This window comes from Lepidochelys kempii, chromosome 1, assembly GCF_965140265.1.
Source record: "Lepidochelys kempii isolate rLepKem1 chromosome 1, rLepKem1.hap2, whole genome shotgun sequence".
Lineage (NCBI taxonomy): Eukaryota > Metazoa > Chordata > Testudines > Cheloniidae > Lepidochelys > Lepidochelys kempii.
Window position 1 is genome coordinate 336,272,801 of NC_133256.1, and position 27,340 is coordinate 336,300,140.

At 48.1% G+C, this 27,340-nt stretch overlaps 1 protein-coding gene and 1 long non-coding RNA gene across 16 annotated transcripts in view; one reads left to right on the forward strand and one right to left on the reverse strand.

The window, feature by feature from the left end:
* The window catches only part of FRMD4A (FERM domain containing 4A), a 573,140-nt gene that overhangs the window by 520,730 nt on the left and 25,070 nt on the right, over window positions 1–27,340 (forward strand). For 10 of the 15 annotated variants that reach the window (XM_073328715.1, XM_073328720.1, XM_073328712.1 and 7 more), the window contains 3 exons: window positions 2,516–2,592; window positions 7,763–7,952; window positions 15,561–15,702. In XM_073328715.1, the coding sequence (XP_073184816.1) occupies window positions 2,516–2,592; window positions 7,763–7,952; window positions 15,561–15,702 (409 nt within the window). The remainder of the gene's footprint in view (window positions 1–2,515; window positions 2,593–7,762; window positions 7,953–15,560; window positions 15,703–27,340) is intronic. The other 5 variants (XM_073328718.1, XM_073328722.1, XM_073328711.1 and 2 more) reach the window with 1 other exon arrangement.
* On the reverse strand, window positions 2,640–6,164 carry LOC140905414 (uncharacterized). Its single transcript, XR_012156846.1, has 3 exons — window positions 6,088–6,164; window positions 5,686–5,852; window positions 2,640–2,726 (listed from the first exon to the last, which is right to left on the reverse strand). It is a non-coding gene; the product is annotated as an uncharacterized lncRNA (long non-coding RNA).

Here is a 27,340-nt window from a genome sequence, read left to right on the forward strand (position 1 = left end):
GCGCCCTTGTTATTTGTGGGTTATTTTAATGAGACGAAAATGTCTCAGAAGTGGCTAGTTCATTTCTGTGTAGTGATTAATTTTTCCACCTGGGAAACAAATTAGCTCCATAATGATAATGTTGCACTTCTGGGTTTTTTTGGGGGTTTTTATTATTATTATTATTTATTATTATTTTGCCAGCCTCAGCTCGATCACAGGGACAACTGCAGAACGCAGTGTAACTGAGCAGCTTTTGCTGCACTGAAAGTGAGACAAGTCCCCAGCAGCTATTCCGGGCATCTGGAGTTTTATCGGCAGAGCATGATTGTGTGCCGAGGGGTCACGAGGTGCTGGCGTGTGTTCTCCACCCTCCACCTCCTTCTCTACACCCACCATATTAAAAAAAATCTCTTGGTTGGAAACTTTCACAACACAAACATCTGGCGGGTTTTGAATTCCAGTGCCACTGCAGTAGTGACAGGGGAGAATACTTGTATCTATGCTAAGGGATCCGATGAAGTGAGCTGTAGCTCATGAAAGCTCATGCTCAAATAAATTTGTTGGTCTCTAAGGTGCCACAAGTACTCCTCTTCTTTTTGCGTATACAGACTAACACGGCTGCTACTCTGAAACCTGTATCTATGCTGTAGATAGCTTTAGTTTTTAGATCTCCACCCTCCTCCTCCCCCATGGCTGATCAATCAATGAAGATCAAAGCACATTTTCTGTTTAACTGAGTTATCTTTGTAACTTCGATATTGAGGGGTGGGTGGTTTTGGTTTATCTCAGAGTAACAAGCTACTGCTTCTTCCTTACGATAGGAATTCCACTGGAGCTGCTTTTATTATGAGCGTTTGCTTAGACAGGGTGGGATCTGGTGCTTCTGTTCAGCAGCAGATACATAACCATTGCAGGGCTTGCAGCCTTGCAATTTGTCCATGATTAATCTGGGGCAGAGATGAAGGAATCCAAGATATCCATTCATGCTGCGGGTGATTGCTGCCTTTTCTCAATCAAAGGGGAGAAAGAGTGTTGTTTAGTGGCTGAAACAAGTAGCCTGAGTGTCCGGAACTCGGTTTTATTCTTGGCGCTGTCACAGACTCAGAATGTGACCTCGGGCAAGTCAATGAACCTCTCTGTAGGATGGTTGTAATAATCATAATCAGAGGATGCCTCGGAAACATCATGACATTTGCAGCCATTGTGGTGTTCTTTCTGCTGTATGTTCTGTCCTTCTCTTCTGTCTTTGCTCTGTCTTGTGCATGTAGATTATAAGCTCTTTAGGGGTCCAGCCTCTGTCATTCTGTGTTTGTACAGTGCCTAGCACAATGGGGACTACCCTATAGGGTGACCAGAGGTCCTGATTTTATAGGGACAGTTCCGATATTTGGGGCTTTGTCTTATATAGGCATCAATTATCCCCCACCCGGTCCTGATTTTTCACACCTGCTCTCTGGCCACCCTACCACCATAATAAACAGAAACAATACATTGCAAAGGTTAGTTCATGTTTGTAAAAGCTGGCAGTTAATCACAGATGAAAGCTCATCTCTAAATAGGAGCTCACCTGTCAATCCTCAGCAGAGGCAATTTACATTAGCTGGGGATCTGGCCCACAAAATATCTCCTGGGCTCCTCTAAATCTCTTCTTCCCTAGGAAAGCGTGTCAAGCTGGAGTGCTCCATGGTTTGCTACCAGGCATGCCAAGCGCGCATTCTTTGCAGATAAAAGGGAAGGCCTCCTGCTTGTCCTTTGGTGGCTTTTGTGGCTTTATATCTTATTAAGCCCTGTTAAAAAAAGAGAGCGAGCTGGGAATTCTGTAGCTGCCGAAGGAATTGAGCTCCTCCACCAAGATTCCCTCTTTGCTTCCCCCCTTGCGGCTTTCCCCTTCAGAGCCGAAAGACCCTCCCGGGCCCTGCCCAAGCTCGAAGCGTAGCCGAATGCAACCGGGCCCGCGGGGAGGGGGGGATGAAACGGCGTGGCGGGAGCCGGGCGAGGTGCACGGGCGCCCAGACCCCGGCCTTTCCCTCCCGCCCGGCATGTGGCTGAAGCTTTGTCTGCATATGTCAAGGGCCGGCCTCGTTGCCTGCGAGCCCAGCCGAGGCTGCTCGCTCCGTGGCTTTCGGGTCACCCCGCCGCCCGCGCCCCGGGCAGGCGGGCGGCTCCCAGGCCCGAGTCCGGGGCTGCCGCGCGTTGGCGGGCAGGAAGGGCCGGCGCTCAACCCCCCGGTTTCAGCACCGGGCGCGGGAGGAAGCTCAGTTCAGCACCAGTGGTGGCTGGCGGCTGCTTACTCCCGGGGCGGGGCGGGGGGGGGGGTTGTGCAAAGCGAACAAAGGGCTGGCGGCGGCGGGGGGGGCTGGTTTGTTTCTTGCTGGGGAGGGGGAGGGCAGGGAAATCCGCACCCACGCCGCGCCCTGCCTGGCTAAAGAGAGTTCTGCTTTGCGCCTCTTGGAGCGAGGAGGGAGCCGCGCGGGGGGAGGTACCGCGCCGCGGCAATGAGCTCTGCATTTCACCCGAGGCTTTTCCCCGGCAGATCTTCCAATGGAGGCAGCTAGAGAACCTGTACTTCCGAGAGAAGAAGTTTTCCGTGGAAGTTCACGACCCACGCAGGTAAGCCGGCCGCCGACAGCCAGCCTGCCTGAGGCGGGTTTCCACGCGCGCGGGGTTGTAATCCGGATTCGTGCCCGTTCGCACGGGAGGGAGGGGAGCGGCTCGTTCCATGTGTGTGATGGACAGCAACTGTTCTAGGGGGACACGGAGGGAATTGAATGAAACCGGCGCCTGGGCTCTGTACGGGGTCGGTTGCGGCGGTGAATGAAAGTGGATGCGATTTTTATGGCCGGTGATTGCTGTCAGTTTCCAGCATGTGCTTCACATTCAGCGCGATCGTTTAGCCGTACGGTCTGGTTTTGTTTTGTTTTGTTTTCCCCCTTTTCTTTTCTTCTAACCTGCTGGGGAGCTAACGCCCTCTTGCAAATTGCTCGCAAAAACTAGCTATCTGCAGATCTCATTTATGCCTTTGAGAATCTTCCTGGCAGTCCATGTGCTAATGTGAAGCTCTTAGCTAGAGGATCTCAGTGTACTTACAACTTCAGAGACTGAGGGGCATATTCAGAACTGGAGTACCCCCGTGTGACTCCGGAGTAATTCACTGAAGGGAATGCAGGTAGAAGTGAGAGCTGGATCTAAGCCTGGTTTCCTGAATGAGATACGTTTCTTTGTTGCTAACAGGGCTGTTACTCTGAAACGTTTCTTTGTTGCTTACTCTAATTTGGGAGACGGCTTGCAAGTTAAGATGTCTGTAACACTTTTAATCACTTTGGGTCAGAGTCTTGCCCATATTAAGCCTGATCCAAAGCCCATTGAAATGAGCAGAAAGGTTCCCATTGTGCGTAGTACATGACTCCACAAGTAGTCCCTGTTAAAATCAACTTGCAAAGCAAGGTATTACTCAGCAAGAGCCAGGGTAGAAGAAGCTGGTCCTGTCTTTCCAGCTCAGATTTAATTTAGGTGCTGCCCTGTGACATGTTTTGCAGCTCCTTAGCCTGCAATCCTAGTTCATGTTACAACAAAGATCACTGTCTGTTGTGCCATTTATGTGGTTTGGCAGGGGTCACAGTTAAGGGCAACTGTACCTGTATTCCACCTCCATGGTCCACCAAGGGCACCCACTTTCAGGCTCCCAGCCATGACCTCTCTTGGGCAGAGACCCATGTCTCTCTGCGTCCTGACCAGGGGGTTTTCCAGGCTGCACAGTTCGTACACTGTGGTATTCCCGGCAAGCCAGCCCAGTGTCTGTGCTTCGCTTTCTCTTTGAATGCTGTGAACAGCATGATTGTTACCACTCAGCCCTTCCTAAGCAAGCCCATTGATTCTTAAGATGAAAGTATTACAAAGAAAACAAAAACCAACAGAAGTTCCTGAATGCATGCCTGCTAAACACTGACCAGAGGTCACCCGGCAGTCTTATGGGGCCTCAGTAGGCCAAAACTTTCCAACCCTTCCCAGGATTGGGGCTCCCCCCTTGGACAGAAGGTCCTGTCCGTTTGCTGGATCACACCACGGGCCCTGAGTCAGTTTAAACTCAGGTTGTTGATCCAAAAGTCTTTTCTTTGGCTGTTGTTCACAACCTCTGTGAAATTGCCTAATCACCCCCCAGACTGTTATCAATTCCTTGAGGAGCTATGGTCACCCTCCCCCATGGAGTGACATACAAGCCCTGGGCCACAATGCTACATAAACAGTACAGTGAGATCTCCCAAAGATTTTGCAGGAAAGTGCCGGGTCTGTCACCTTTGCTTTGACAAATGGTTCCAGATCAGAGGCAACAGTCTCTGAGCCAGAGGTGTGGGCAGTCCAGCCATGGCAGCTCTGGTGTATTTCTCTTAGGGCTAGCCTACATACAGTTTTTGTGCCTCAGCATATCTGTACAACCACCCACCCTTCTAAAGGGACTTATATCAGTATGGCTTCTTTCCGTACATTTGTTAAAGCAGTACAAAAACGGTGTGTAAACCAGGCCGTCCGGTCCCATTGGTCCTGTTCCTGGCCCCGGTTCAGCTAGATACTTAAGCACATGCCTAACTTTAGGAACATGGGTAGTCCCATTGAAGCCAACAGAGCTATGAATATGTTTAAAGTTAGGCACATGCTTAGGTACCCTGCTGAATCAGGAGTCCTACATTCCCTTACCCAGTCAGACCCTTGGTCCGCAGTCAGTCCTGCAGAAGCCCATACCACAAACAAACCAGAGACCCACAGACACTCTCGACCCTAAGGCAGAATGTGTCATTTAAGTTGGGACTAATCAGAGTTACTAAAAGAGCACTCCAGAAAGGAAGGCAAGTAGTTATGAGATGTGAAGACAATATTAAATTCGCAACTCAATAGCACGCGAGAAAATATGGTCACCCATTATATCTGTGCACAGTTGAACCGCTCCTATCCCAAACTGCTTGCAATCTGAATTTAGGTGGTTTGGATCCCTGACATGGAAAACCTCCCCATTCCTTTCCCTGTAACCTTTACTGAGTTGCATAAATGCCATATCCTGAATTCCATGTGGACTAGGCACTATATTGTGCAAATGATTTTTACTCTGTTAATTTTTCACTGTGTAGAATAGAAGCGTGTTGAATGTAAAAGCCAGACAGCACATGTTTAATTCTAATGCCTTGTAATGCCAGACTGCCGCTTCTAGTGTAAAACAGTAACCCACGCTGCACTATCAGCTGGGAGTCCTGAAGGAACATATTTCAGATTCTGGTCTCCTGGCCGGGGAGGGTGGGGGTGGAGGGGCGTGGACTTTTTCATGCTAAATTGCGTAGTCTGTGGGGTGGGGACATGGCCAGAACAGCGCGCTCTCAGCATTTCTTTTGAGTCAGCCCAAACCAGAGTCTGAGTCAGCTTCCCCACGCTCACAAGCAGAATAGTAAGGAAGGAGGGGTGTGGGTGAGTGGTTAATGCACAAGGCTGGAAGTCAGAAGGCATGAGTTATAGTCCTTGCGCTGCAAATGACCTCCTCCTTTGGGCAAGTCATTTAACTGTGTCTTAGGCTATGTCTACACTACCACAGTAAGTCGACCTCAGTTACTCCACTCCAGCTATGTGAATAATGTAGCTGGAGTTGATGTAGCTTAGGTCGATTTACTGCAGTGTCTACACCATGCTGGGTCAACGGGAGACACTCTCTCGTCAACTTACCTTACTTTTCTCATTCGGGGTCGAGTACCGGGATCAACCAGAGAGCGATCTGTAGGTCTTCAGTAGACCCGCTAAGTCGACCCCTGGTGCATCGATCACCGGAGCGTAGATCCAGTGGTAGTGTAGTCATAGCCTCAGTTTCCTCATCTGTTGATTGGGGATAATACCTATTGGGGAAGAAGAGCAGCATTGAAAGGATTAATTCATTCATAATTGTAGAGTGCTTTGAGATCCTTGGGTGGAAGTCACTACAGAAATGTAAACTGTTACTCTCTACAGTAAGAGGAGGAAGACATTAGGAGAATCATCTGAGGAAGACATTTCCAAGAGGTCAAAGCTAGTAATTAAATCTGACCTCAGTAGAACTACTCAGTGCTTAGAGTTAGGCACATGCTTAAGTACCTTGCTGAACTGTGCCTTTGGCCCTGGATATATAAGGAGCTCAATTCACCAGTACGCTGTGGCTGCTTTGCATTACTTGACCAGCACAAAGCCTCCGGAGTGTGCCAGTGTGTCTGGGCCAAGGTGCTTAAATATAAAGCTCCTAACAATAGAGGAGGGGCTCTCAACTCTGGATGTTTCAACTCCCAGGGAATCGAGAACTGGTGGGAGAGGTTTGTGACCATAGTGCTCAGTGGGAGGGCATTTCCAGCGAACTCCCGGCTCTGTGCAGGGGGGAGGGGTAAGCAGTGGCAGTATGGAAAAGGCCGAGAGCACTGGACGATAGGATAACACCAAAACATGATACCAACAGTGACAGCCTTTCACCTGGCTCCTGGATCATGCTGTTTCTCAGCACTCTGAGTCTTCCAGCCCTCACCCCCCATTACCGCTCGCTGGATTCTGAGCAGTGACCATCTGCCTGTTCATCTGCACATTCAGCTGGAAAACTTTTAACCCTACATTGTTTGGTGCTTCCGATTTGGTTCTGTGATAAAAATGTGCCATTGAAATGGTCCCAGACACAACAGTGGCCATGGTCTGCAAAGCCAAGCCTGGGCTGGCAGTTTCAGTTCTGGATCCGCAGGGTTTGGGATTTGGGGTTTGTTTGTTTTTTCTGTAGTTGTTCTTAGCTTAGTTTCAGTTTTCCTCTGCAATTTGGCTTTTTTTTTTTTCCTGCGTCGATTTCTCAAGCTCCCACTTCCACAAAAAGAAATTAAATCAGGAGCACGCGAACACCTACAGATATAGCATGGAATTGGAAGTGAAAGTTAGGATGCTGACGAGCCAGTTAAAGCTGTAGCCAAGAGATGGCGGGGGGGGTCAGAGTGTGTGTGGGGGGGAATCTGGGCTTCAGCAGGGAATCTTATCACCTCTGGGCATTGGAGAAAGATTCCCTTGCTCACCCTCGTCCATTGCACAGCTGCACCCCCTAACTACACCTGCACACCACAGATGCACCCCCTCACCATCACAGCGATACCACCTCACTACTTCCCGCACTGTGCAAAGACACCCCCCACCACTGCACCACCTGACTACCACCCTGTGTTGCGTGGCCACACCCCACAGACAAAAGTCCATGACAATTGGTATCAGGTTTCTGTGTTATCCTATATTGCAGTGTTCTCAGCCTTTTCCATACTGGCCTCCTCTGCTACGCCCAGCCAGGGTCACATAAAGAGGCCCCTTTACCTGACCAGGTTGGGGTTTTTTGTCAGGGAGAGTGCTGGACTTCATAGTCTAGTGGCTTGATCCCAATCCCATGTCCAGGGAAGCTGGAGATGCATACTTTTAGCAGTTTTGGACTCCGTGACTTCTCAAGGACGCTCAGGGCATCAGAAGCACAGCTGGGAAGAGAACCCAGGAGTCCTGACTCCAATCCAAACTCTGTCCACTAGACCATATTACCCCGAGATATTGTTGCAATCACTGTTAGTGCTTTTCAGGTTCGGCAGCTTGCACGTCAACGTGCAATGTAAAATAAAGGCTCAATTGGTGTAGGTGGCCGCCGTTTCCCTTCTGTGATTTTTCCCTTAGCCCAGAACAATAAGGGGAGCAGCTTTTTCAGCACGGTCCTTGGTTTTATTCTGCAGGCCAACCTGCTGTTTGATCATTTTTTTCGTTCTCTGTTTAGAGTCAGAGGAAACCCTGGCACAAACACAGCTCATTCTATCCTCCTGTCTAGGGCGTCTGTGACCAGGAGAACGTTTGGGCACAGTGGCATTGCCGTGCATACATGGTACGCCTGTCCTGCATTGATCAAGTCCATCTGGGCTATGGCCATTAGCCAGCACCAGTTCTACCTGGACAGAAAGCAGAGTAAGGTAAGACGCTCATTGGAAGGGGAGCGCGCTGTAGATGGCTCCCGCTCACTCACCACATCTCCGAGCTGCGGGTTCCAGTCCACAGCGTGGTTCCTGGACTGCCTCATTTTATGCTTCTAACGAAATGGCTTAAAATATTGTTGGTTTTGTGCCAGAACAAGGGAGTTTGATTTCCCCAGAGGCCTGGGGGGGGAGGGGGGGATCTGAGGGCTTAGGTGGAACAAACCAGAATAGCCAAACGTGATTGCGTTCCTCTCCATATTGTTTCAGCATATTCTCCAGTTCTCAAAGAGATACCACTGTGAAGTCAGATCCGTTTCAAATAAATCCGTTAAAAGTACTTTCAGGTTCTACATCTGCCTCTGAGTCTCGTGTCCATCCGTCCCGTTCCGTCCCCCCCGCACCATTCTGTGGTGTTATAATCACACTTCCCTAGGGGAATAGTTTTTCTCCCCCTTTTTGTGGTGTGAAGGACAAGCTGACTAACTGACCATACAACTGAAATATTTAGGTCTTTTCTACACTACACAGTTTTTGTCGACAAAACAGTGGAAGTGTACACACTGAAATGCTCCTCCTGCTGATAAAAACCAACAAGGAGTCCGGTGGCACCTTAAAGACTAACAGATTTATTTGGGCATAAGCTTTCGAGGGTTTACCCGCCTCTCTTCAGTTGGTGAGGACATCAGCCACCGCAGTAATTAATGCAGTGGCTGTAAGTTGACCTAACATGGGTCGACTTATCTTTATAGTGTAGACATAGCATTAATCTGGTTATATACAAAGTGCTGTCGAATGCACAATGGAAACAACCTCAAAAAATAGAGAGGAATGTATTTTTCCCCTCTCTCTAATCCTGTTCAGTTATAATTTTAGGTGTACCCACCCTGGAAGAGCAGCAGGGAGATAATTTTCAGACAGACGTATGATTTTGAAACAGGTGATGTCCCTTTAAATATGAACATTGCTGGTGTAACAAAGCTTAGAGGCACTGTAGGAATTGTCTAGTGGGGCCACCAGATTCTTGAACCCTCATCTGCTCTCCCCTCGTTCCTCAGGAAGTTCCAAATATTCATACCCTTTGCGCCCCACTAGACATCATGGGCAGCTGCACTTTCCTCGCCTCCCTACGCAGCTGTGAATAGGAGAAATCTGTATGTAGCCTGGAACATTAGAGCCTGTGGGGACTTTCAAAGTGCCTAGCTCTTTTTCAAAATCAGAAGCTACCAACAAACAAAAGCAGATTCCCCTCCTCTTGGTGGGAGGGTGGGTTTTGAGTGTCCGGAACTTCTCATGGCTAGCTTCTTTTGTTGCCAGCAGATTGTGTTTCAGATTGTGAGTGCGCATCTGATCTCTCTCTCACGCCCACAGGCAACACCACCCACCAGCCATCATCAGTCAATCAGTCATGTTTGTGACCCTGTCAGAATGCTTTGTCGCAATAATCCCACTGTCATGCTATTGCTTTGATGTTAATACACACAAATATTTTTGTCCCTTTCTCTGAAAGGGTTGGGATTTTAGTCTGTTGTCCCCATCTTTAAGGGACATTGCCAAGACTGATGGATAAACGTCTCAGCTGGGCTCATTTAAGGGTACGTCTACACTGGAAACTACAAAGCGCTGCCGCGGGAATGCTCCCAGGGCAGTGCTTTGAAGTGTGAGTGTGGTCGCGTGCAAGCACAGGGAAGAGCTCTCCCAGCGCTCCTGGTAATCCACCTCCACCAGGGGATTAGCTCCGAGCGCTGGGAGCCTGTCTACACTAGCGCTTTAAAGCTCTCTGACTTGCTGCGCTCAGGGGAGTGATTTTTCCCACCCCTGAGCCAGAAAATTAGAGCACTATGAAATGTAAGTAAGTTTAATAGCTCAGCAGGGCTAATCAAGCAGATCAAAGTGTTGTTCCTAGATGTGTTTGTTTTATAAAACCAGCAATGGACACTCCAAAGTGAAGCTGTGAGATACTTGATGGCTTCAGTTCTTAGAGGTTTGTGCAAATATTTTTTCAGTTCACTTGGGTTTGCACCCCTTTAAAATTTCACTCTGAGGGCTTGTCTACACCATGCAGATTTTAGCGACAAAGCTCTTTTTCAGTACTTTGTCAGCCCTTTTGCCAACAAAATACTTCTAGCCCCGCGAGCGGCGTTAGGAGGAGCGCCGCGTCCACACTGCCACTTGCGTCGGCAAAACATTTTGTCTTTCGCGGGGGACCTTTTTAAAGTACCCGTGAAAGAAAAGTTTTGTCGACAACTTCGCAGTGGAGACAAGCCCTCAGTTGCACCTTTAGATTAATCCCAACTTGAAAGCAAAACATACAGGATTCCCTGGTTTTGCAACAAAACTTGTCATTTCACATGGTTTTGACAAAAGACAATAAACCTGCTGAAACTTGCTCAAAACTGGGCCCAGATTGGTTCTAGCAATTGAGATGAGATTAGATGCAGCACTGTATGACACAATACATTCTGACAAACCGGGCTTGAATTCTGAGTTCATAACAAAACCTGAAACCAAGCAAGTCCTGCATCTTTTCAGATGTTGCTGTGACATTTGGCACAGCTCTGCTTGCAAAGCCAATCTACTGGATTTAAAAAACAAAATAAATAATATGCATTGGTTTTGACCCGCTTGCAGGAAAACCGATCCACAGCTTTTGTTCACAATCGTATGCACAATTGAGCATTTTGCCAGACCCTGGAGACCCTGAACTCTTACTGCTACTGTTTCTATCTGCTCTGTTCTGGAATTCAAGCAGAATGTGGAAATTTACAAGACTTCCAGCTCTCTGAATGAACTCTTCATGGTGCAAAATTCTTGTCAGTTCCCCTTTTTTCTGCACAGAGCAGACAAAGTCAGCAAGGCAAAGAGCCATGTCTATGCATTGGTGACTACACCAAGTCAGTCAAACGTTTGCCATATTGGTCTCAAGAGACTTGTTTTTGTGGGACTTTCTGATAACACAGATGCTCTTGAATGCAGCAGGACTCTCCAGTTGCATGGAGCTTAAATGAGTTAAATTGTCAGAAAAGATGAGAGAGAGTCTAAATGTCCCGCTGAAACACACACAGCACAAAATCCTTCAGCACAAGTGAAAAGGCCAAACTGATCCATGGTGTCAATCCATCCCTTGTGCGACTGCAGGTTCCGTAGACCATCTGACCTCATTGGAATGGCACCACTGATCTTAAAAACTGCTTTGAAATTAATCCCAAATGAGCAAGTTTCCCTCCAAATAAATGAGACTTACCAGGTCTGTGCAATGATTCATTCAAAATTTTCAGAATTGGGGACTGAATGGCCCAGGGGAGCGGTAATGGGATATAGTCTAGCCTTTAACTGCTGAGCTGCCTATACAAATCCAGCCCAGGCCGCATAACTAGCTGTTCAGTGGCCTCTGTGAAATGAGTTAATTGATATGAGTCCTGTTCCCTCCAACGTACAAAAACCCCATAAGTTAATCATCATCATTGTAAGGCAACTGAGAGGCCAAGGGTAGAAGCAGTGTAGAAACTAAACCCTTCTCCTTTATAGAAGTATTCCCTCTATGTACGTTAGTGAGACTGTGGACCTGAGTCCTATCCAAAGCCTGTTAAAGTTAAGAGGAGTCTTTCCTCTGACTTCAGTGGGTTTTGGGTCAGGCTTTTACTGGGGAAGCCTGCACTGCCTGTTCTTAGTTGTACTTCTCCTTGCTTTTGTCTGAATGAGTAGCGGACTTCAGGCTCCAGGAACTTCTGGCCAGGATCTTTATCAGCACTAACTTTACACACGCACACACAAAGGAGGGCATGTTTCCAGCAATTAGCAGGGTCTGCATGCCAGTAAGGGACTGTAGTAATACCATCTAGTATTACTACCTCTGCTCAGCATTGTTCTATAAGGACGTTAGCCAATGCGCAGTCTGATAGATGGGCCCAATTTCTGCTCCGATTTACACCCTGGAGATCAGTGGGGTTGAACCACAGGGCGTCTCCCTGAAGTTGTAATACAAATACATGCAGCACATGCTGCATGAGGATAAGAAATCACTAATGTGTGAATAGCTCAAAGACTTGTCACCCCTGAAAATCAGACTAGCCAAGTAGATAGATAGTAGATGGCCAAATATCAAGCAGGTCATGTGCAGGCTCCTGGTCAGCAAGTGGGGGAGGGACAGCTCAGTGGTTTGAGCATTGGCCTGCTAAACCCAGGGTTGTAAGTTCAGTCCTTGAGGGAGCCATCTGGGGCAAAAATTGGGGATTGGTCCTGCTTTGGACTAGATGATCTCCTGAGGTCCCTTCTAACCCTATGATTCTATGGATAGTCAGTTCAGACAAAATATGAAGCAACCTGACCCACCAGCTAGAACTGAGATTGAACCTTCAAAAGTTGTGAAGGGAATGTCTTTTAAAAATATTGTTCCGTTCACGTGCCTCAGCACTTCTCAGTTTTGACCAGAAACAGCAAGGCCAAGAGGCTGAAAGACTGTTCCTCCAATGTTTCTGACCTGAGGTGATGCAGGTACTATTGGAGAGGCAGGCTGAATGGCTAGGAGGCTCGGCATGCAGCCCTTAATCTCTGTGCCTCAGGTCCCCATCTGTAAAATGGGGTTAATAACAGTTCCCTATCTCACAGGGGTGTTGTGGGGATAAATACGTTAAAAATTGTGAGGTGCTCAGATATTACAGTAATGAATGTCACATAATTACCTAAGATAAATAGAGGATGTGTGACTAGTAATACTTCTCTAGCACCTTCCATCTGAGGATCTCAAAGCACTATGTTTACATATAGTCACAAATTAAGCCTAAACCCCCCTGTGAAGTAGGGATCCATTTTATCCCCTTTATTATTCCACAGATGTGGAAACTGAGGCAGAGAGGTTAAGTGACTTGCCCAAGATCACATGGCAAATTAGTAAGAACCAAGAATGGAGCATAGAACTCTCCTTTCCCAGTGCTAGACCATTCTGCCTTCCTTAACCTATCTAAACTATCCGAACTTTTTCAGAGCACAAAGTAAGGCTGGATATCTCCTAGAACCAGGTTTTCTTGCAAGATTTCTAGGATTCCGTTTTCATTCCAATGGGCATACGCAGCCTAGTTTTTGGGTGCCTGCCCAAATCAGACTTCCAAACATTGTGAACATTTGCCACTTGAAAACATTAAGGCTATAGTACCTCTCCTAGCCTGGGGGAGGAATTACTTACCCAAGTAGTCCTACTGCATCAAATGGGACTGCTAATGTAAATGCCCACCAATGGAGAGACGGGTTCCACAACTGGGCCCAAAAATTAAACATGAAATGAAGATTTTCAGGCCACTGGCAAATCCCGGATCGTTCGGCACAGTGTGACACCAGTTCTCTGAGTTAATAGAAACTCCAGGTTAACCAAAGGTCAGCATATCCTTAGGGTTGCATTAATTGAAGCTCCACACAGCAGTGGAGGTTCAGGTTCTTATGAGCTGGGCCTGGGCACCCAGCTGTCTGAATCCAGGATTTTACAAAGTGTTCAGATGGGAAGCCTTCCCTGAGACCTCTATAAAACTGGGGGTTTTAGTTGTTAAAAGCATTTTAGGTTCAAAACTAGTCTGAAAGAAAAACCAATTTCCATAGCAGAGGCTGAATGACAGTCAGCTCTCAGATCCATGTCCAGCATGCTCAAATCACATCCAATTGGGTTCTTTTTGGTGGAGGAATTTCTGTTTGCTTAGCCTGGCTTTTTAGTTTATTTAGTGGATTTAATAACCAATGTACAGAATAGGGTTTACAATGTACAGGATACTGGGTTTACAATGGTACTGTGCCCACACTCATAAGGAGCCCTGGCGCCCAGACGATGGCCTTGCACCCCGCACCCTGCCCATGAGACCCCGCCCCTGCTCGGCCTCTTCCCCCCGAGGCCCCACTCACTCCTCTCCACCCCCTTCTTCCTCCAGCCTCCTGCTCACTCTACTCCGCCCCCTCCTTCCCATGTGAGTGGCAAGCAGGACCTTGCGGGGGAGGGGGGGGGAAGAGCTAAACAGGGGCAGGGCCTCAGGATGGAGCGTGGGACAGGGCCACTCTCCAGGCACCAGGGCCCACAAAAGATTAATCTGGCCTTGCATAAGCCAGTTCTTAATTAATTGAAGGGGGGGGGGGAAGAAACTTTCCACATGGGCTGATTCTTCCATAACTGCCTAGTACAGGGTTTCTTGCACATTTCTCTAAAGCATAGGTTCTCAAACGGGGGTCCACAGACCCCTGGGGGATCCACAAGGGTACTCCAGGGAGTCCACGAGTTATGTCCAGGACCACCAGCCCTGCTGATCAACTCCTCCCTCTCCCACCCAGCACCTCCTGCACGCCGCGGAACAGCCGTTCCGCGGCGTGCAGGAGGTGCTGGGAAGGAGGGGGAGGAGCGGGGACAGGGTGTGCTCAGGGCAGGGAGCAGAAAGAGGCAGGGCAGTGATGGGGCAGGAAGAGGTGGGGCGGGTGTGGGGCCTTGGGGGAAAGGGTGGAGTGGGAGCGAGGCCTGGGGCTGAGTAGGGGTTGAGCACCCCCAGGGAAAATTAGAAGCCGGCTTGGGGTGGTCCGTGAAAAATTTTAAATCAAAATGGGGGTCCTCGGATTGCTAAAGTTTGAGAACCGCTGCTCTAAAGCATCTGGAGCTGGGCCCTATCAGAGACAGGATACGGGGCTAGACTGACCATTGACAATCTGGCAATTCCTATTGTAAAGTAGATGAGGTGTGTAATCCAGACACAAGAATTGACTAAAATTGTCATGTACATACAAAACACTGCTAATATCTAGGGCTTGTTTTCACAGCAGCATCGCTCATGGAATACTTCAAGTGTTGGCCCCAACCCAGCTCCTGTCCACATGCAGATATCTCTAGCTTGAGCTAAGTGGTGCTTTCCACTCGAGCTAGCTGGCCCATCCGGGGTGTGGGTGGGTCGAAGCTCTAGCGCTGCTGACCCTAGAGCTAGCCGCTGCAGTGAAGACAAGCCTGCAGTCTGCACAGCCATAGTAAAGGACTGAAGCCTGGCATTGCTTTCTGTTGTAGAGCTTTATACAGCCCTGCAGAGTGAAGTCCTCTGTTCTTAACAGATACGTCATGGGCGCCACGTTTTCCTACCAGGGTTCCCAGCCCTTATTATGAAGGGACCGTGCGGGGGCCTAAGTAAATCTTTGTGCTCATTCAGGCCCAGATACAAAGCTGACTGTAGCCAATGGAAAGAGTCCTGTTGACTTTAGTGGGCACTGGATGGCTTCTGCACTGAGGCTACCCAGCGAGAAGGGTGCTAATTATGTTGGCATTTTTGGTGGTTTCTTACTGTAGCTCTTAACATTCAGATTTTCTGGATGTGGTTCTCTGATTTAAGGGCAGGGAAGAGGGGAAAGGAGTCCCTGGCAAATGAGAGATATTAACGAACAAAGAAGCAATGGCAGAATTGCCCCCAGATTCTAAACACAACAAGGGCAGTAGACAACGTGGACATTCGAGTGCCAGTTTCCTTCCATTCTTGGGAAAGTGAGTTGGCTGAGTTGGCTTTTGAGGGCCTGTTTCCTGCCACGGTGAAATGATTCTTTGCTTCTGTGACTCTTAAAGCAACGCCAGAGTGTAAAACACAGCTCTGTGTCTATTCCCAGTCCAAGATTCATGCTGCGAGAAGCCTAAGTGAAATCGCTATTGATCTGACTGAAACTGGAACGCTGAAGACTTCAAAACTAGCCAACATGGGAAGCAAAGGCAAAATTATCAGCGGAAGCAGTGGCAGTCTTTTGTCATCCGGTAAGTCCTTTACCTTGTAACTACATGGGAAATATGGGTTCCTGCCCCTCGGCTGGAGAAAAGAGGAAGATGTAGCTTTGTATTATGCAAGAGCTGCCAGGTGAGGTGAAAGATGGGCCCTTCAGAAATGAATCTGACAGTAACAAGATTCTTCCTTTCAGCTTCGGTCTCTCTGGGTATGTAATATCTGTCTCTCATCTCCTCCTCCTCCCTCACCCAAAACCCCCACACCCAACAAGAGACCCAGGCTCCAATGTGACCCCGTTCCTATCCTCACTGCTAGTTTCCTCTTTCTCCCCAGGATGTCATCTCCAGTCTTCTCAGCTCCCTGCTGCTACCTGACCTATCCCCACACCCTGCTCCTCCAAATCCCTCACGCACTCATCTCCCTGATGCTACCCAGCCTGTCTCTCACGACCTCCGGCCTATGCAGCCATCTCCTCCCCATGACTGGGTTGGTGGCCATCAGTCGTTGTGGCTCATTTGGGAAGCACATGCTGGGGGATTGAAGAGGGCGCCTGGTAGTAGAAAGACAGAATCTCCTCTAGAGATTCTGCACTGATCTGCCTTGTCTCTTAGCTGCTGAAATTCATTCTTCATCTTCCAGCTAGTGCCCCCTGCTCATCTGGCCTCTCAGCTCCCCAATGAGCCAGTTTCCAGGTACCGTTCACCTAGAAACTGCCTAGAGCCCCAAGTTTTATAAGGTTTTTTCCTGTGGAAAATGCTTAGATGCTTCTGTCAAGATGTTCAGTGTGTATTAGGCTGCAGAGCTAAGGGGAACTGGAAGCTGTCATTTCCAGCTCAAGTAGACATACCTGTGCTAGCTCTGATCGAGCTAGCAGGCTCAAAATAGGAGTGTAGCAGCATGAGTGGCAGGAGGGATTAGACACCCCTTAGTTTGGCTTCTTTATAAAGTGGAATCGTCAGTAGTTATGGAAGAAGCCAAACAGGGATCCCTGTCAAAGGGATTGCACCACTGAGGACTGGGAGTCAGGAGCCCGAGGTCTATTCATAGGTGACTGGTGAAAATATTCTTTGCAGGCAGCAGAGCCCACCCTGCAGTCTCCCCGCAGCTCCCTGCTCCGGCCCATTGGCCCTCGCTGCTTGGCAATTCAGAGGAGCTCACCACAGTGTCATCTGAGGCATGTATCCACCGTCAGGCAAAATCCTCCACCTGTGATGCCCCACTCTGACCCCTTCCTGGCCCTGCCACACAGACACAGGGCTTCAAGATCTCTACCGTCCCCCGGGACTCCCCTTCTACCCTCCATCACCTCAGGGTCTGCCCCCTATCCTTGGGCTCCCCTTCTCCTCCGCATAACCACAGATCTCACCCTTTCTCTGGGACTCCCCTTCTCACCCTCCCCCCCCACCCCCCACATCACCTCATGGTCTCTCCTTCTCCCACACCAGCAACTCAAGGTCTGCCCCCTATCCTGGGACTCCCCCTCTCCTCATCCCCTCAGTATCTCCCCCCTGTCCCTGGGGACTCTGCATCCCCTCCCCATCCCTTGAGGATCTCCCCCCTCCTCAGGATTCTCCTTTTAGCACATCCCCATAGGATCTCCCCCTTCTTCCTGAGACACTCCTTTCCCCCATTCCCGTCAGGATTTCCCCCCTTCTCCTGGGACACTCCTTCCCCCCGCCCCATTCCCTTTAGGATCTCCTCCCTTCTCCTGGGACACTCCTTTCCCCCCCATTTCCCTCAGGATCTCCCCCTTCTCCTGGGACCAGAGGTGCTGAAACTAGGGGTACGGCTGCACCCCCGGCTACAAGTAGTAACAACAACCAAATACATGGTTTCCACCTTCAGCACCCCCACTATAAAAATTGCTCCAGCGCCACTGCCTGGGATGCCCCTTTCCCCCCCATCCCTTCAGGGCCTCCCCCCCCCATCTCCTGGAATTCCCCTTCCCCATCCTCATCTCCTCAGTATCCCTCTCCTTTGGTCTGGGACTCTCCCCACCAGTCACCTCAGGATCCCTTCCCCATGCCTGGGACTCTCGCCCCGTCTCATCAAACCTTCCTGGGAGGCACCAGTCAGGAGCCATCACCCCCTGGGGACTGAGGAATCTAGTTCCACCTTCCAGGAATCCAGCGAGCGACCAGGACCCACACCCCATGACACCCTACCCTGCCTCTGGCCCCACTAGACATGGGGCTTCCCCAGCTGATCTGGGCATGCACATGGGTAGCAGGGTGGCTCAAAAATAGATTTTGGAGGGTTGAGCCCGCTCTAGCCCTAACCGCCTATGGGTCTATTCCTGGTTCCAACACTTCCTGCCTGCGAGATGGCTTCTTCCATAACTGGGTAAATCTCTTAACCACGCTGTGCCTCAACTTTACCATCTGTACAACAGTGATCACGTACCTCCTAGGATCAGTGTGAGGACTCATGGTTTGTGAAGGGCTGCAAACTCCTCGGGTGAAAAGCCACCGGAAGTGTAAAGCATTATTATCACAATGATGGGTCATTTAAGTGAAGTGTAGAAGACATCACTTAGACTCATTAAAATCCACAAGAATGGAAACGTGACATGGGAGAAGGATCTTTTCATAATTACAGAGAGAAATGTACCCTCTGAGAACCACTGGCTACAAAACCAAATCCATACTGACTCTGTACATCAACTGTGCTGCAGAACGTCCTTTGTGGCTAACTTGAAATTCCTCAAAAACAGGCAATAAGAGTTACGCTTTAAGCTGGCTGCAGTCGAGAGCAAGTTGTTTTGGAATTCTCTTCCTAGCCCGTGAACAGAGACACCTTTCTGTTTCTCCTGTCCCTCAGGAGGCAGCACACAATCCACTGTTTGTGCCAAGTATCTGTTCAGGGAATTGCAGTGGTGGTGCAGTTTCTGGTGTGGTGTTGGGTTGTTGGCGTTCTTTGTGAGTTTGGCTCTCCCACTGCTGAAAGCAAATAACATCAAGAGCCCCTCCAGAGATCCCAGCCTTGCTGGCAGCATTCCCATCCTCAAAAGCTATTTGCCGCCAATGCGGCGTCTGTGTTAGTACGTTGACTTTCAACCCCCTGCATACCAAGGAATTCAGAGTGCCGGATTCTGTGCTCACACCAGTCTGACTCTGTTGACTTCACTGGGTTAGCCCTGATGGTCACAGGCGGAAGTCAGGAGAAAATCCGGCTCCTAAACGTCTTTAGGTCAAATCCTGATCTCGATTACACCAGTGTAACCCAGAGCAACCCCACTGACAGCAGATCTTTGCCCGTTATTTTTTGCTCCCTGCTTAAAACCCAGCCAACCTGGATAAGTTCAGAGTGCTGGGTTTACATGTCCAGCAGGCTTGCCACATTGACGGAGAGCATGTGGAGTTAACTGACCTGGAGCTGGGCAGGTGGTTCAGATGGATCCAGCTGCAGTTGTGTCTGCACACCTAAAACCCAGGAGTATGTGAAATTGCTCTGGTTTATGCTGTGCTCCTGGTGTGACAAGGTGGAACGTCAGCTTCCAGCTGCACTGTTAGAGACCCATACTCAGAGCCAGATTTTGGGGTCCACCAAACCTATGGTCAAGGACATTTGCAGGACTGTCTCAGATTTAACAGAGGGCTCTGGAGCTTGCTACTGTCTGGTGGCTGCAGCTGTGATGTCTTAGCTAATGAAAGAGGGGACACACAAAGGGGATCTGTAGGAAGGAGGAGCACTTTAGAGGAACTTGGGTCCCTGTAGTGAAGCGACGACTCACCGGTGTGGCGCCTCCTACTGGTCATCTTGGGAATTAGCTCTTTTTCAGCTCCGGAGCACCTCCTTCTGGCTGGTGTCTCACCTGCCTTAGGTCCCATGTCCCTCATGGACCCCGGTGCCCCTTTACCTCAGGGCTCTGCCCCAGCAGTACCCCCACACTCTGGGTCTCCCCTTCCAGGGGAACCCCCAACCCTCTAAGCCCACCTTGCCTCAGTGGCTACTGCCAGTCGTCATCTAGCCCCTGCTCACTGGGGCAAACAGCAGTCTGTAATGGCCACTCATAATTGGCAAGGGGGTAGGACCTGCTGCCTTTGCCTATCCCTGGGCTGCCTCTCTGCAGCCCCAGGACCTTTTGTAGGCCTTCACCAAGGCCTGCAGCCTGGGGGTTTACCAGGCGGGAGTTCCCTAGCTCCCTTTGCCCTTCCCCACCACTGCTCTGCTTCAGGTACCTTGCTCCCAGACAGCTAGCCCTTCCCACTCCAGAGCTAGAAAGGGATTCTGACAGCTCCTGGCCCCCTGCCCTCTTATCAGGGCCAGCTGGGCCCTAAGTGAGATGGCCACACCTGCGGTCAGCCACTCCCTCAGCTGCTTTTCACTCCTTTTCTCCAGGGCTGCTTTTAACCCCTGTTCTGCAGGAGTAGGGCAGCCACCCTGCTACAGTCCCCAAGAGTGATCTAGCCCAGGGTTCCTAAGAACGCAACACTGATCCCATGTGCACACTGGGAAGCTATAACTGCCGCCTGAGGAGGAGGAGCAGGTTGGCTGCTTATGGCTGACCCATGAGAATTATTTGTATTACTGTAGCACCTAGTCATGGACTCTGGCCCCATTGTGCTAGGTCCTGTACAAGCACCATGCTGCAGGAGCTCATTCTTCTCTGCAGGGAAGAGGAGGCAGCTTGAGGCTGCATCCAAAACCCAATGTAGTGAGTGGAAGACACCACTGACCTCAGCAGGCTCTGGATCAGACCCCTGGTTGCTTCCTTCTTGCCCACAAGAACCCTGTGACCAGAGAGCCAATTCATTAACGAGAGCTGAAGTTTGGGTTTACTCAACTTTCTGATAAACACAGAAACTTTGCTGGGTTCATCTCTCCTTAGAGTCAAACTGATCAAGCCCCTAAACGTTGCTTAATGTGAGCAGACCAGAAGTGGAGAGTGTAACGGTCATGGATGCACCGCATTCCAGATCCTGGTGAACAGCTAGCACATTCCCCAGGCTCCCTCCAAACGTTTGCATTTCCTCCCTTTGTGCTGACGATTATTAATACATGATCATAACAATGGTGTGTTATTGTTTGTAGCAGAGGGCTACCATTTATGGATCTCGAGAGAATGAGAGTTGAGTGATTAAGAGGCCACTGTAAATTTCCAGACTATAAATACATGGAGTTATCATGAATCACCACGGGAAAATAGAAAATGTTTCCCTTTTTCACTGCTGGGCCCTCTTTCCCGCTCCCTGTTTTTCTCTCCTCTTTTTCGTGGAGTTTCTTCATGTCTTCCCCTAAAGGAACAAACCAAAAACCACGGTGAGGAGCTCAGATTGAAACTGCCAAGTGTCCCCTTGTTTTGTGTAGATGACACATGAAACCACAAATTATTATTATTTATTATAGCAACACGTAAAAGTCCCAACTGAAATGGGGCGCCATTGTGCTAGGTGCCATCTAAAGACGTTGTGAGAGACGTTCCCTGCCCTGAAGAGCTGACAGTCACAATAAACAGGACGGACAAAGGATGAGTGGCAAAACTGAGGGCAAGTCAGCAGCAGAGCCAGGAATAGAACCCAGGTCTCCTGACTCCCTAGCCAGTGCCCCATCCACTACATCATGCTACCTCTCTCCTTATGTGTCTTTGCTGCAAACTGTAATGCACCTTTAGAATCTCTCCCATGAACCTTGGCCCGTCTTTTGAGCAGAGAAAGGCCTCAACCAAAATCCTGGACCAACAAGTGAGCAGAGCCGAGTTCAGGGCTCGAACCTCTCTCTTCAGAGCGTTGTGCTGAATCAGAATACCCTAAAGTTTGGGCTAGGGTCTGACCTGGATTTGGAACCTAACGTTTAGGGCTGTTTGGATATGAAGTGTTAGTTTTGTCGATGGTAGAGATGTGAGGTCTGGTTCTGATCTCATTGTGGTTTAAAGCAGGAGTAAATGCACTGAAGTATTGAAGTCAACAGAGATACAGCCATGTAAATGAGATCAGACAAGTCCCCTGACTTTCAAATCAAGCATTTTGATTTGGGCCTATCACTGGTTTAACTCAACGGTTTGCAATTTAACACAAACCCAGCTGAGCGTGGAATGATTCTGGGGTTTCTAGTGAAGGTTTGCACTGCTCTGACCATGTCTCCCTGTCAGTGGGCTACCATGCATCTGTGGGGGCCTTATTTTGCAGTCCCCTCTGCCTGTAGAAGTCCCATTCATTTCAATAGGAGGTTGGTGAGCAGAGGAGAGCTTGTAGGATTTCTTTGTAGAGAAGAGCCATACTTTTGCTTTATCTCTGCACATGTAAGTGTTAAAATAATCCATCCCCTTCCCCCACGGCATGGCATAGACACAGTCACTTCTGCAACTGTAGGTTTCCTGTAAATATGCCTGCTTATATTTCAAAAATGTCTTAGTCCTGCAGATAGATTTTTCCTTCCCAGCATGGCAATTCACCCCTCACTTCCGCTACATCCGTAGAGGTGAATTTCCTACTACTCTACACTGAGTGTTTTCATTGGTAATCAGCAACTAGGCCAGTCTATGGAACGGCAGATGAGCAAAGTGACTAATGAAGAGCAGTCGCTCTGCAGGATATCTGTGTGCATCCTGTTCTGAATAATTCCAGATGGACACTGAAAAGCCAGGAGCGGGTCTCTGGCCATCGCTAAGGAGGATATCCTATTTGTTAGTCAGAGCTGGGAGATAGTGGCTGTTTGTGGTCACTTTCAATCATTCCCCAACATCCTGCAGCCATGAATCATACCGTGGTGTGGCGTGAGGAGTGTACTGTGCAATGTCAGTCCCAGCTCCACGTGGACTTGGATGAAATGCCTGCTTTAGGCCAGGAGACTAGAGATGGCAGCCAGGCCACAGGATACAGCATGAATCATTGCCGCGTTTACATTGTGTTTTGCTTGTGAAAAGCAAGAAAAAAATGCATCAAAGAGCCATCCAGAATCACACATCTGGACCACAGGTGATGTCACTGGCCCATGAAAATGTGGCTTTTTACTCTGGATTTTCTTCCCTCTCTGCTCCAGCCCTATCGCTGACAGTCACTAAACCAGTCTCACTCCTCTTGCTCTCTGTGATCCTCTCCTTCCTTCTCTCTTTCCCCTCAATGTCCCTCTCACTTCCTTTGTCTTTCCTTTCAGCTTATCCCTTCCTGCCTTCCCTCCTGTCCGCACTCCTCGCCTAGAAGATATTTAATGCAGAGAATGAATAAATAAAAATAAACGAACCCCCTAGCCGTCCTCAGAAAAATCATAGACATAACATGACATTTATAAACCATCACTTTGGTTTATATTAAACTCCTTTCTTCCCCCACCTTTGACTGTGATGTCTGTCCTGACTGTAAGTTCCTCAGACCAGGGATGGTCTCTGGCTCAGTGAGGCACTGATCGTGGTTGGGCCCTCTAGAAGCTACTGGAATACAAATAATAATAATAATAATTAATAATATATTGAAAGCAGTAAACATACCTATTCAAACTACCAAAACGTGCCCTGTCTTAGAGGCAGCAGGGTCTACGCTCGAGGCACATGCACAGGGCTGGGAACTAGGAGCTCCCGAATTCTGATGACAAATCGTCCTCTGACTCATTGTGTTGCGTTGATCAGATTCCAAGGCCAGAAGGGACCATTGTGATAATCTAGTCTGACCTCCTGTACCACACAGACCAGAGAACTTCCCCAAAATAATACCCAGAGTAGATCTTTTAGAAGAAATTCCGCTTGATATAAAAATTGCCAGTAATGGAGACTCCACCACGACCCTTGGTCAATTCACTTGGGGTCTGACAGTCCCAGCTCTCACAATGGTTTTATACTAGTGTGACGCCATTGGAGTTACTCCTGATTTGCCCCAGCCTAAGCAAGAACTGAATCAGGCCATTAATCGCTACAGGAAACGTTCAGCAGTGATGTAAGCGGTTGTGTAATTTACACATTGGGTGTAAATTGTTCAGAAAGGACCAAACTCTCCTCCCAGCTTCACAGCTGTAATTCCCGTTGATGTCCGTGAGACAAGAAGTAATCAGGTCACTGAGAGCAGAAATTTGACCCAAAGTTGGATGTAAGAGACATAACATGAACCAATCTGGCATTCCTTGTGTGTCTAAATGGCATGACTTATACCTGTCACCATATAATTGGGAGAAAAGGCATGTAGGATTCAATAGGAATTAAACCATAGGTCTGTATATAAATGGAGGTCCCATTCTGCAAAGGATTTAATCATATCAATGGAGCTATTCCCATGCTGAATACTAGATGATTACATCTCTTGCAGAATCAGGGCCTTAACAGGATTCTAAAGGAATTACTGTAGAAACCTTATAGAATTTGGTGAGTCCTAACCTTCAAAAGGTCTTTTGAACCATTCTGTATAATTTTCCAATAAATTCCATAGGACGGTCCAAAAACCATACAGAAAATGTATGGTTTTCTATTGAATTTCAATATGACTGTTCCATAAAGGTATAGCTCCTCGTGGCAGGTAAGATCAATAGAAAGCAGCTTCTCATGGTTTGTATGGTGGAAATCAGTGATCTTTTCTCGGCTAATAGTGCTGTTTGGAAGGCCTTGATGGGCCTGAATTCAATGGCATTAAGTAAGGCTGATGTATTTATTTTGTGTAGCATGTAGTTGGTTGGTTTGGTTTAGTGTTTGTTTGTTTTATGGTCTCTTGCTTTGTTCTGATTTTTGGTTCTTCATTTGCGTTTGGTCTGACATTTGGGGCTGTGGTCACAGGTCTGCTAGTGTCAGTAATTTTCTCAGTATATACAGAGCTTCTCATGGGCACTCGAGGCGCACAAAAATACAGAGCTGAGTTCTCTCCCTGGCAGCCATCTCACGCTAGTGTGACTCAATTGGCTTTGATGGAGTTTGCTCTTGGTTTACACCAGTGCAAGTGAGGTGAGAATCAGGCCCACAAAATCCTAGGAAATGCAAAAATAATCCAAACGTTCATTAAGAAAAAAGGGGGGGTTATGAAAGAGAACTCAAACAGAAAGCCCAGCTCATCCTATCTCTTCAGAAAAGGGCTGTGGTAACAGATAGATCTTGCAAAATGCCTCCATGGTTAACAGACGGACTCTGTCAGACCAAGCAAAGTCTAGCATTGAGGGCCCTGAACTGAGAAGTTCCTGTCCTCAGTCATACGAGTCTTGTCTACACTGCACAACTTTATCATTTGAAGACCCAGTTGGAGTAGATTAGTCTAATAACCCACTACATTCTGAACTGGTTTAATGCCAATGTGAATGTGGACAAGCTGAAATAATTCCGCTAGTCCTCCCCCTACTTATCCAACAGTGTATTGGTGGCCTTTTGAAATCTCCCAGAATCCATTGCTTCTAGGAACTGTACCAGGAACTGTGAGATGGGTACCCAGAAAGCATTGCAACTGAAAGGCCTTGAACAAGGCTAGTATGGCTCTTAAACTGACACAGCACAGCTGACACAGCTAGATGCAATGCACTGTGCTTAAATCAGTTTAGCACAACCAGTTCAACTACACAAACTGTTTAATTCTCTAGTGTAGACATGCCCATAATTAGAGGTGTCAAGTCAAGCATCCAACTGCCGGGTGTGGTGCATATAATTTATGTGTTTTTAAATGTTGCAACAGAAGCATCCGTCTAGATGCTGTGGTGATAGGTGGTTTTATATATATATAAAATTTAAAAATAAATTACATTCGGGTGGGGAGAAGAGAGGAAGGAGAAAGGAAAACAGAGAAAGGAAAAAGCGCTCCAGCCAGTTACTCTAAAAGAAAAAGAAAGGAGCGAAACATCTGCAGGAATCATGAGCAGCTTGTTGTTGGAGGTCAGCAGTTCATCAGCAGTTGCGTAGAAGAGTTCAGCAGTTCACTCGCTGCCAGTGAGTGCTCACTGCCGTTATTATTAGGGAGGTGCTAGAGAGGATTTACCCGGCCAGCTTGAATGCAAAATGGAAATTCCTTTAGGAAAATCCCATTGCACTCTTGCAGTGCTGAGCATTCCCTGGCTTGAACTTGTGTTACTTTGGGCCTTACTTGTGGTTAAGGCTATAAAAAGACCCGAATGAAATCCATTTGATGCTCTTAATTTTATGTCTGGATAAATGTGCTCCGCGTTCCCATAGAGTTGTCTTGATTTTTGCTGGTGACGCATTGTAAAATGGCACCCGTCCTGTCCTAGAGTCCAGCCGATCTCTAGAGAACTCCAGTCTGGTTTTGCACTTCCAACACATCCCAGTAAACACTGTAGACACACGCATGTTGCACAGGAGGGGGTCATTGTGCAGAACAAGCGCAAGTTGTTTTGTGGTGTGCAGGTCACAGAAAGTAGCGCTGGAGAAGCTCCATTAGCTCTAGTCCATCCCCTTTGGGCTGGTGTGAGGTGTTTCCCTCCAGTATATTTCGTAGTCCCTTTTCCCACTTTCCGTGTCTGAGAGGAGAGTAGGAGCAAAGAAACTCAAAGCAAAACGTAGCTGAAAACATGAGTTTCATCAGGTTTTGATGCAAAGCCATAAATTTGCCCCTAGGGTCACTCCAAAGGTTTGCAGAACCTCAGCAAAGCTTTCGACAAACTCGGACTGAGAATACTGACTGCACGCTTCAGCGTCAGTCCTGAAAGTGCACCTGTAGGTCCTTATACTCACAGGCGTGCTAAGCTTCATCCTGATGTTCACAGGCATGCTAGCTGAGGCTTGGTTAAGGCCTCTTGGAAAATCTGACTAAGGTAGACAATAAGAGCCTGATTCTGCACTCCATTGCTTTGCAGAGGCCGAGGCAGCATCAGGAAACTGGTGAAGGAGAATGGCAGATAAGTCCCATAGTGTATACAGGACTAGATTGGAAAGTGGGGCTCAACTTGAGACACCTTAAAGGGCCAGGATTTTCAGAGGCTGGATGCTCAGCACTTTCTGAAAAGCAAGCCCCCTTTAAGATGCCTCAAGTTGGGCACCCGAAAATGGATGCAACCAAAATCACAACTCACTTGAGCAGGGAGCCCCTGAACAAAGATGTGTGCCCCATTCAGTGGTGAAATTAAATAAGGAGATCAATCAATACCTCTTTTTAAAAGAAACGAAGTACAAAGATTAACACAAAATCTCAAGGCCAGATTCTGATGTCAGTTAATTCTGGATTTACAACAATGTAACATCACTGACTTCAGTGGTTCTTGTCACTTGAAAATCAGGCCCCTTATTTAGGCATCTAAATATGGATTTATGCATCCAGCTCTGAACATCATGGCATATAAATCCATGGGAAACAACAACTGCCATGAAAAGACCTTCTGTTAGCTATTGCGGGTTTTTAACTTTGTTTCTATTTTGCAAAAATCTAGCTTCAGTTACTACATTTCTTCTGCGTAGTTAGAATTAACCACAAGTAAGTGGGCTAGATGCAGCAATCATTGGGTGAAATTCTATACAGGAGGTCAGACTAGATGATTGTGATGGTCTCTTCTGGCCTTTAAGCGATGAACATGTGTTTCCGATGCGTTGTAAATTCCGTTTGCTGTTGGGAGCTTTCGTAAGAACTGTATGTAGTATTTTCAAGAGGAGCTTAAAAAAATTACCTGATTGTTTTTATTTACAGAGAAGAGAATTACAAATCTCTTTATGCTCAGATGTCTGACCCCATTCTGTTAGTTTAAGAATGAAGAACTTGTCATAAACAAACATGACTGTGTAACACCCTGCTTCATTTCATAGTCTGATTCTTTTTTGGAAAG